The sequence below is a fragment of the Cebidichthys violaceus genome, unplaced genomic scaffold (genome assembly GCF_023349555.1).
Source record: "Cebidichthys violaceus isolate CVI_PGR_0920_01 unplaced genomic scaffold, fCebVio1.0.p SCAF_21, whole genome shotgun sequence".
NCBI lineage: Eukaryota > Metazoa > Chordata > Actinopteri > Perciformes > Stichaeidae > Cebidichthys > Cebidichthys violaceus.
In genome coordinates, this window is record NW_027176384.1 from 3055488 (window position 1) to 3066464 (window position 10977).

At 39.8% G+C, this 10977-nt stretch overlaps 1 protein-coding gene across 4 annotated transcripts; it reads left to right on the plus strand.

The window, feature by feature from the left end:
- The first annotated feature begins 3080 nt into the window (after window positions 1-3080).
- On the plus strand, window positions 3081-8828 carry pyroxd1 (pyridine nucleotide-disulphide oxidoreductase domain 1). Of its 4 annotated transcripts, none has more exons than XM_068716915.1 (14): window positions 3081-3392; window positions 3527-3607; window positions 3869-3988; window positions 4498-4626; window positions 4796-4891; window positions 5043-5116; window positions 5343-5539; window positions 5658-5755; window positions 5935-6037; window positions 6133-6248; window positions 6767-6889; window positions 7482-7619; window positions 7808-7897; window positions 8490-8828. In XM_068716915.1, exons 1-14 carry the CDS (start codon window positions 3315-3317, stop codon window positions 8646-8648), a joined length of 1602 nt encoding a protein of 533 aa, XP_068573016.1. In that variant the 5' UTR covers window positions 3081-3314; the 3' UTR covers window positions 8649-8828. The 4 variants fall into 4 exon arrangements, with proteins under 4 accessions (XP_068573016.1, XP_068573017.1, XP_068573018.1 ...); XM_068716916.1 differs by having other exon boundaries at window positions 6136-6248; XM_068716917.1 differs by lacking the exon at window positions 4796-4891.
- The last annotated feature ends 2149 nt before the right edge of the window (window positions 8829-10977 follow it).

Below are 10977 nucleotides of genomic sequence, written 5' to 3' on the forward strand. Positions count from 1 at the left end.
GCATTTTTACACTTCAGTTTTTGTACAGATTAGACAACACTTAGCACATTACTGTACCAAGTGCACCTTACCACGGACAGCACCTTCGCAGATGAAAAATGTAAATCCACTAAAACATAGTTTATTTGAAAACTGTATAATAACACTAGTAAACACAGAAGACAACATAATTATTAGACTAAACACAAGGTATTTGTCTCTCTACATTGCAGGCTGGCGGCTAAGCAGCCGACTGTGACAGCTATACGGCTTTCTGGCCATCTTAGTATGAATTTTTTCTACCGGCATTTCCACCGTGTGTACCAAAAATGTACTCTAGCAGTTTGTGCAGAACACAGCATTTCACTTGCAGAGGTACTTTATGAAGGAAGGAGCTCTAGATAAGACTGACTTTCTCTGCAGTGACAGCTAAGAGTTTCTGTCAGGAAGAGCCACGAGCATAGCAACAGCATGGACAACGACACATTGATTGATTGACACACATACAGACATTCAGTGTTGAATTCAGATGTGTTGCATTTTTCATGTTTTTGTATTGGGCAAGGTAAAAAAATTAGTGGGAAAGAAGATGATAAGTGTTTAAATAAGCACTGAAAACAAGTATGATAATATCATTATTATCTTGAATGTGGTGAAAACAGGGACAATTTAGTGTTTTACAGATATAAAGCTATCTTTTCCTGCATGAAATATAAGAGGGATTAGATGTTGTTCACAAAGAGTTATGAGTTGATAAATCTCTGTTGGTGAATTTAGTTATCAGTGATACATCTATGTTGTTTTTCTCCCTCATATGTCTTAATGTTGCATTGTGCAAAGATGTGGTAAAAGACACATTTCCACTACGGTGGACAATAAAGTTTGCAGTGCATTGTGACTAATGTTCATTTCGACAGCAGATTCTTTAGCAAAATGATTAATTTAGTTGAAATATACAACATGCCTGTATGTATTTGTACTTCTAGTTAATTAGAAGCCTTAGCATTTACAGCCCAATAAATATGGTCAGGTTAATTAACTGTGATCCCATAACATGATCAATAATGGAGGCTGTTAACCTCCATTGTGTGGGGTTCCCCCTTACAAAAATCAAATTAACTCTTGGTTACATGCATTGTACTGCACTAATCTATGCATTGGTGTGTTAACAATTCAATGGGTGTTTTGTGACATTTGGTTGATTTTAAAGTAAAGTAAAAGTTGCTTTATTCATTTTCAAAGCAGAATGGTTTCAATAATATGGTCAAGGACCACACAGCCTATTGAAATGCATCCACAAAAACATCCGAGAGCACTTTTAATCAATGAAATATATATATATATATATATATATATATATATATATATATATATGTTGCATACATTACAGTTAGGGTTTGTACATTATAAACAAACTCCATTTGTCCAACATTCCTATATATCTGTGATCACAGTACTGTATTCCATATAGTCATGTGTTGTCTTCACGTTGGGTTTATTCAGGGTATTGTAATGAAAATGAAAAGGGGAGGTATGACGCACAGCATTAACCTGTGTTTGATTACCAGTGACCCAATAATCTCAGACAGTGACATCAATACTCCCATGCATGGTTAACACCGGCATAAAAGGTTTTTCAAAAATAGAACAAGTGCCGGCTTTAGCTGATGAATCCATAAACAATGCAGCCATTATCCGCCAAACACCCTGACAGCGAATGGGGATCGTGTCAAGATCTGTCGATTACTTCATGTAAAATCACAAATGGCACTGTACTTCAACTGTTATCCGGTGGTGAGTTGTTTATCACTGCTGTAATGGCGGTGGATGGATGTTTTGATGGAATTTTAGATCTGATTCATGACACGGCGACCACATTAATCTCTGACATTAAAGATACAAATATAAACAGGAGGGTTGCCCTATACCACCAAAGTTTAAAGCAAAGGACTGTAACCTACTCCCACTGTAAAGTTGATTTGTTTTATTGCAGAGACAAATAAATCAACATAAGGTAACATTTTCTGATTCTAGCAATAATATCCTTTCATTGCCAAATGTTTCTCTCAAAGACTGAATATACTGCTCTGTATATGAAGCAACTTATGCATTTTGTATATTTATATTTTACCTTAGATGTTCGGCCATGACTGTGGAAATGAGAGGCACTTAAAGCTGTTAAATTAATTTAGTGTATTCCTACTTAGTCATTAAAGGTGATTCTAATTCTAATTTGTGATATTAAAATTGGCCTATATTTTCAATTATCGTTGACGAACGCACAAAATGCCAATTCAAATTATGACATGGTGGATTTAGCTATAGGGTAAAAAAAAGATTTGGGTTTTTAATATTGCATACTGTACAGTAGGTCTAAGTAGTTTGAGTAGACGGGGACATAATTGACCCTAATATAGCTAGTACTGAAGATATGTGAAAAAAGTAATTAAATTATGTTGTATGCCCACGAACAAAATTTTGTAAATATAATTAGGTATCACATGGCCCTGCACAGGGTTGGCTGGAAATTAGATTCATGGGTGGAAGGGAAGCTCCGTTTGTTATTGGTGAAGAAGTTAACAAACATACAGGGCCTAAGTCTTTATCAAATCAGTTACATATCATTTTTAATTGATTTAACTTACTTTGTTAGGCCCTTTTCACTGCAGACATTTCTACTTATCAAAGTAGGAAAATAACAGGTGTTACTAGTTCCATGGCCTTGTTCTGTTTGACTGTCGCAATAAGCCATGACAGTATGGCAGGGAGCCATTACACAATACTCTAGCAGGATCCTGAAACTAAACCAGCTAAATGGAATCCAGCCATTATCATTTTTTGCAAAAAATATTCCTGTGATCCTGTATGTCTTTATGTGAGTGTCTTTAAGCGTGATAGAGGCATTCATATTAAATGTGCCACGCATCAACTAAAAATAATAATGAAGTTTTGACATACGTGTACATATTGTAGTCACTATGCGATATTCTTGCTTCCATAGACCTGTGGCGTCTCACAAACGTATTTCAAAGCGCGTCCTTCAGTGTGTGCGCTTGGTAAACTGTCCTGCTGCTTGCCGTAGTTATTTGTCAACACGGAAGTCACGTTACCTCTGTGCTCTGTTATCATGTGCTAAAGGGAATTTTGGGCATCTAGCTATCACAGGATTTTTTCTTAGAGCATTTAAACACTCTTACCAATTACCAGTTGGGTCTTAAATGTTTGTCAACGTGCCCATGCAGAGAAAGAAAAATATATAACCACCATTTTGTCTGAAAATGCAAAGAGAGCTAGTGTTAGCCAGATACCGTTAGCTTTGCAATTGTCTATAAGGAATGGCAGACAGAAAAGAGAAGACATTTAGGTTTGTGATCGTGGGAGGTGGCATCGCGGGTGTGACATGTGTTGAGCAGGTGAAAAATGAATTGTTAAGTATCACGTAAGGTCTACACAGAATATGTCTATGAACCTAGCTTGGTACCTAGGCTGTTCTTCTGTAGTGCATGTCCTATAGCTACGAAGCATTAACCTTAATCTTCATTGACAGCTGTCATCCCAGATTCGATCAGGTGACGTGGCTCTGATTACAGCAGGTCCCCATATCAAGGCAGTGACCAACTATAAACAGGTCAGGAGGATGACGACGACGATGATGATGATGATGATGGGGGTGGTGGTGGAATTGAGGGGAAACATCATACATACACACATATTGCACACCAAATACTGACAGGGTTTGTTTCCCACGAGGTCTCTCATACAATTAATGTACGTTTATCAATATATAATATGGATATATTCTAGTTTGTATTAATGTGTCAAATACCTGTCCTTCTACACAATTTGCACTTGATATTCTGTACCTTTTTCTTTTGTTGTCCTCGGCAAGGTGTCCAAGACACTGGAAGAGTTTGATGTTGAGGAGCGACCATCCAGTGTTTTGGTGGAGAAGTTTCCCAACCTTACTGTCATCCACTCTGCTGTGAAATCACTTCACACACAATCACGTGCAAGTAGCTGTTTTGCAGAGTTTAATAGAAACCGATAGATCTTGATAGTGTGCATAAATACAATCATTTTGTATTTTATGTTATGCTGTGTTTAGATAACATGTTGTTTCTGGCTTAGTATTCTAGATTTAATAAGAAATGGTGACTGCTAGTATTATTTGTATGTAACTAACCACTGTAAATAATCAGCCAAGCCTGCTGTAATTCCCCATTAGTTGTTTCCTGATTATAATGTTATAATTTCATTACAATTCAGACTGATTTCCTGCAACATATTTCAACAAAGGCTTTTTGGTGACTATTATCTGTCTACTATCGCCACCTTGTGGACATGTGGCTACAGCACGTGGTCAAAGTACAGTATACGGGGCTGTGATTAGACTATGAGTTTTATGTCCAAAATACAACACCAGTGTGTGAAAATGAACACTTTACCGAAGAGAGAAACTAAAGTCAAAGCTTGATGTGAAAATGAATCTCTGTTTCCCGTTCTTCTTTCTATTTGCAGTCTGTAGAAACCGCAGACGGACGGGTTTTCGGTTATGAGAAGCTGTGTATCTGCGGAGGGGGCACACCCAAGCTCCTAACCTGGGACAATCCTTATGTCCTGGGGATACGGGACACAGACAGCGCCCAGGTACAACCCCATCCCTCTGGGTGTTTGCTTTGTTATTGACACGCAGGTCTGAAATTCCTTAAGACGCTGAACAAGTAACAAGAAAGAACACCCTTCAGCTTTATTTTGTTTGTTTTTTGTGCTGTGTGCCATTCACTTCCTTCCCTGTGAATGTGATGTTTCTGCTAAGGTACACAGCACTGGGCCTCTGTGCAAAAGTACATCCAGTAACATTTCAACAACTCCAACGTCTCCAATATCTGTTGCATTTGTTTTAAGCATGAAGGTAATAACATAATGTATACAGTTCTATCATTTTAATGTAGACATTATCTAGAAACGGTGAAAACAACACATAGCAATTAAGGGGTCAGGGGTTAAACAAAACAAAAAAAACATGTTGATGCTGAACAGTTTCCCATGTTTTTGTGTTTCAGCATCTTCAAAAGCAGTTATCCAGTGCAAAGAGGATTGTTGTTGTTGGCAATGGTGGGATTGCCCTGGAATTAGTGTAAGTAAACTATAACCAAAATACTGAAACAAAAGTTTCATGTACTACTTTTTCGGACATGTGTGAATGGGTTCCTACGTCTCTGTCATACTTATTGAAATTGAAATGTTTTTCCATCTAAAGAGCATTGAGCCAATATGAAACCCCTTCATAAAACCTTACCACCATGTTCAGAGATTATTCACTCTGTCCAGTCACTCAGTGTCTCTGAACATCTTCTCTATAGGTATGAAGTGGAGGGCTGCGAGGTGATCTGGGCTGTGAAGGACAAGGCCATAGGAAACACCTTCTTTGACGCCGGGGCAGCACAGTTCCTTATTCCATCACTGGAGGTGGACAAACCAGAAAAAGCTGCTCCCTGTAATAGACCTCGCTATACCACAGAGGAAACAGGACCAGGAGCGTCCCAGACCTTCACAGCAGGTCTTCATTTTAGTTTTATTAAAATGTACTGCGCATAAATATCCTCCTTTTCTCTCCTGCTACAGTAGCATCTGTCCCAACATGATCATATATTTTGTTTTTGTGTGTAAATTTCAAGATACAAATGCACAAAGGCATGGTTCTGGTCCTACAGAGGCTGGCAGTGCCCTTGGTCCAGACTGGCACGAGGGAATAGTTCTACGAGGAGCAGAGCAGGTGAGATAGTGTGTCCGCCTTTGTTACTGAGAGCCTCTGTGCCAATCCTCAAGCATGGTGATCAGCTTAGGAAGTTTATTTGTGTAGATACTACCGTCTGTATGTCTTCACCTTCTGTTATGTTACACCTTCTTCCTCCTCTCCTCCGGGCTCACCTCTCTCTGCTGGCGTGTGCTCAGCTGTCCCGCAGAGTTTCACTGGAATACCAGTGTGAGGTGGAAAAGATCTTCACCTCTGCGGAGCTGCTCAATTCCCCTCAGCAAACACTCAGACCTGAGAATGGTGAGAACTAGACCGGCTGCTCGGATTTGACCTGTGACTCATCCTTCCCTCACTGCCCCCAACTTTTCACCCCTTGAGCTTTTTTCTCTTCTCAGAAGGATCCTGGCCAGTTTACATCAAGCTGACAAATGGCAAAACATTTGGCTGTGATTTTGTTGTCAGTGCCACCGGTGTTGTGCCAAACGCTGAGCCATTTCTCCACGGCAACAATGTAAGTAAACTCACCCATGTCATATTTGCTTTAGGGTATCTTTGTAGTTTTCTATGAGATTCAAGTTGTTTCTTATTCATCATATGGTCACACAGCTGACCAGCTAGTTAGAAAAGCAAATCAGGACTAAATTTGTTCATTGACCATTAGGTCTGCCACTGTATCAATGACAACGTCTTGGAAAATAATTCCAAATAATAATATAGGCAGCTCTCGTACTCTTTTACAAGAGGGCTGCCTCTTCTTGTACACAGTCTGAAGTTATGTAATGCAGCGGGGTATTAAGGCCTCTAGATACCACAAAAAGACAAATCAGCTTTTATCAAGTCAATAGACTTTGTTGGCAAAAGTCTGGTGTTGAATTCCCTTAGGAAAGCCTTTTCCCCATCAAAATGAATGTGCGATTTACAGGAAAGAGTTTTTTAATTACTTTGTTTTACCCATTTGTGAACATATAGTATTAATTATACATTGGTTCGTAATGATGATTTTTTTTGGGGGGGGGGTTACGTATTTAGTTTGCACTGGCAAACGATGGCGGCCTGCAGGTAGATGACCACATGATGACATCAGAGCCAGATGTGTATGCTGCAGGAGACGTGTGCACTGCATGCTGGGAACACAGTGCACTGTGGCAGCAGGTAAACTAAGTGACAAGTCATTGCATGACAGCCTGTGTTATTACTTCGCATCTTTAGAAACTACAGTACGTAGGATAGGACCTGATTGCAAATTATTTAAAGCGACCAAACTGATTTTGTCATCAGTCATTTAACACATGAACTGAAAAAAGGACAAACCTGATGTCCTTGATATAACTTAATAAGTAGTTTACACACAGACTGTACTGAGTAATTTATACATAGGTTAGCACTGAAAATGGGTATGGAAACTGTGAAAATATACAATATTCTAACTTATTTTGGCCTGTAAAAAAGGCCAGTTTGTCTTGAAATGAGTCAATTTAGGAAGAAAACGGGCTTGTTTCAGTCCCCTGGTACTGGTGGGAGAGCTGATCGAGTACATTTCATCATTAGAAGAGTCCATATGCTAAGGTTTATGCATGAGGAGTGAGATTGGTTAGGGTCAAGGTAAGCTATCAGGGGCAGAGTGGGAGCAGAATAAGACGTTCTGTGGCCACACAAAAAACAGTGTTGAACTTCCTCTATTTAAATTTCATACTGTGTGTGTGTGTGTGTGTGTGTGTGTGTGTGTGCGCGTGCGCGCACGCAGATGCGTTTGTGGACGCAGGCCCGTCAGATGGGCTGGTACGCCGGCCGCTGCATGGCGGCACACATCTTGTCCGAACCAATAGAATTAGACTTCTGCTTCGAACTCTTCTCACACATCACCAAATTCTTCAACTACAAGGTGCGTGACATTTTTACTGCGGGTGAATTTGTTTAAATAATAACTAAAATGTTAATCATCTACTGTACAAATTATAACCGGTTACTTTCAAGACCCTACAAGGTCATTCCACAGCGCTACTTTAGTGTCTCTACCTCGAGGCTCAGTCACACATTTACACAACCTTCTCTCTGCTGGTCATTCCACAGGTGGTCCTGCTGGGGAAGTTTAATGGGCAGGGGCTGGGGCCCGACCACGAGCTGCTGTTACGCTGTACCAAAGGCCAGGAGTATGTCAAGGTGATACTGACAAGAAAGTCAACACACCCACGCTCTCGTATGTTACTGTACCCAGTGTTATTTAACAACCAGTCATGATTCACTTACATCAAACAGGGATCTACTTTATGACACAAATGAATGCCTGTTATGTAACCAGTACCAAAATCACATGTCGGTGATGTCCTGTTTTTTTTCTCTGTCTCTCTCTCTCTCTCTCTCTCTCTCTCTCTCTCTCTCTCTCTCTCTCTCTCTCTCTCTCTCTCTTTCTCTCTCTTTCTCTCTTTCCATTTTCTACCCTGTGCTCTGTCAAATAGAGGTGAAAATGTCCCTAAAAGAATCTTAAGTTGCTTGAATGCTGTTAGACATTATTGTAGTAGCCAGTGGCATCTGGAAAATGTCCCGCTTGAATTTTTGTAGCTGTGTGAAAGAAACCACTGTTTTTCTGTGGGTATGATTTAATGCTGCTAATGAGCCAGAAGCAAAACCCTGATCAGCTGGTTATTTGTTGAACTTGTAAAGGGGACAGCATTTGTGGATGTCGTCATGTCATCCGAATAATTTCAGTCCAGCATCCGATCTCACACGATTTGCCCCTGTGTGTCTGTTCCAGGTCGTTCTCAGTGGAGGTAGGATGGTGGGAGCAGTGCTGATCGGGGAAACAGACCTGGAAGAGACCTTTGAGAACCTGATCCTCAACCAGATGGATCTGACCCCATACGGAGAGGAGCTGCTCAACCCCAACATTGATATCGAGGACTACTTCGACTGAGCTCACAGGGTTTGATTCAGCAACGTGTTTGGGCCTGAAGAATGTCTTCAAGGCACATTCTGTTTTTTATTGGCAATGAGAAGAAGCTGTCTGATGAAGTAGCAATTGTCTTGGTTCTTATCAAAACACTTGTAAATTAAAGAATATATTTTTCCTTTAAAATAAATTATTTTCAAAACACTTAACAAGCACTTGAGTGATATGACTAGAAAAGGTTTTTTCATTTAGTAGTAGCATAAATGCAAATCCATCTCTTTATCAACTTATATGTTATATCTGAGTTGCAGGTAAGAGATTATTACTCAGAATAATGGGATATGTTTAGCAATACAGGGCGGTAAAGAAAGATAATCCTTTTGTTGCTATGTTGTCTTAGCGATCCTTGATCAAATTTCAACCTAAATAGCAACCACGGCTCCTCCTGTGCCTCAGCAGGCGTTATAACAATAGCCATTATCAGGCTTGCATAGTGCCGTCTATTGTCTCTTGGATATGTTGCTCTTGGAGATGATGCTATTCGTAAACCTCCTGAAAATCCACTTTTAATGGGAAAAGAAACATTAGAAGTAACATGGAAACATTAACACGGACAACTTAGATTACCAAAAAGAAGTCAAACACCCATTTCCACTTGTGAGTTTGCCTGTAGGTTTGTGTTTTATACACTAGAAGTGTGTTTTTTTTGGGTTCAGTGGTTAACAAACCTGCCTACATTGATTTAGCTGCTACCATTGGTTAATAAAGGTTATTAAGGCAACCCTGTGCTTCACTCAGTGAGCATTGTTCGAAACAAGTAAATATCAATGTGTGTAAGGCAACAATAGTAGCTTACTAGTAGTGAGGGGGAAATAGGGGCGTGTTCCAGTTATTTTCCGTACTTTACAACTTTGGAAATAATTCTCTAAAAGAAGAGACTGTCAACATAAGTACAATAAATGTGAATAAAAAGCACTGATAAGGTATCCCTGTGCAAGATGACACCCTCCAATTAGCTCAACTGAAGCTGCCAAGTGGAAATAACCGAGTGATTGCACTGGACAGCTCTCCCAAGAGCTCTCCCAAGAGCTGTCCAGTGCTGTCCTGCTCTCCACTCACCTGTGTGAGTGGAGAGCAGGGCATTGTTTACAAGGTGAGTCAACACTGCCCATGGTGACACATGCATCATGAAAAAAAAAAAAAGAGGGCAGTAAAATTGGTGCAATGCGATCCCTAATGTTTAACACAGTACGTTACCAGGCGACAAGGCAGATCTAGCATGAATTTGATGAATTGATGAATGTAACATTTTCTTCTACAGACGCCAGCGTGGAACAGGTATAACATGGTCAAACTGGCTTATGGTCAAGATGGAAATACACCAGGGGTGTCGCAATTGATATAAAGTATTTTTAGATTTATACTTTAGAGGGACTGAGCCTCTGCTATGGGACCTCAGACCTTTAAAAAAAAAAAAATAGGTCGCACATTGGTTGTGCAAGTTGCAATGGCCCTAAATCCTTGTTGCAAATAAAATAATATTGGTGTTAACTGTTCATGACATGCAGTAACTCTATCTCCTTTTAATAATTAATATACACGAAGTCATAGATATAGACAGCAGACTCTACATACAGTGGACATAATGAGACCACACAAACGGCTTAATTTCGCTCCTTGACAGCTTATTACTTATTCTGTCTGTCATTCAGTTCATGTCTATAAAAGAAAAAGATTAGGTTTATGTTGTGCGAGTTATGTCATGAGAGATAAGGCAATTGAGTATAGCTTTAAGGCAGCTGGTTATTATGAGTCTAACAACCACTAATAGAAACAGAAGCAGAGACGTTTCCACGTTCTCGTGTTTCCATTACACCTAACGCACCTGGGTGGGTGTGTTCATGAGACTCGAAAGCCGGATTACTTTGAGTTCAAATGGGCTAACACGCTCTGGGTCAGACGACAGGCCTACCCATCTCTGACATTTAAAACGTTCAGACTTGACACAAAGCTCATTTTATTCAAGTAGATTGCGGATGTGACGTCAGAAGCATAGTGCGTTACATGTGTACGCTTGTATGTATCCACCATGGACGAGATAATTGAATCGTCTTAGAAAAGTTTGAGTCATATCTTTAATTTGTAACCCTTATTATGTACAGTATAAGTTCGTAACGTCATTTAATATGTCTAATGTGTTTTAATTGTTGTTTGTCTTCGAGTTACATTGACATTAGTTCGCATATTTACGTGTTTAATTATTAAGCTCCGTCAGCGGTGCACGCTGACGCCTTGAATAGGCGCTTCCAGTGAGTCATTCGACTCCCAGCATGCATCGGGGGATTTTTTTTTT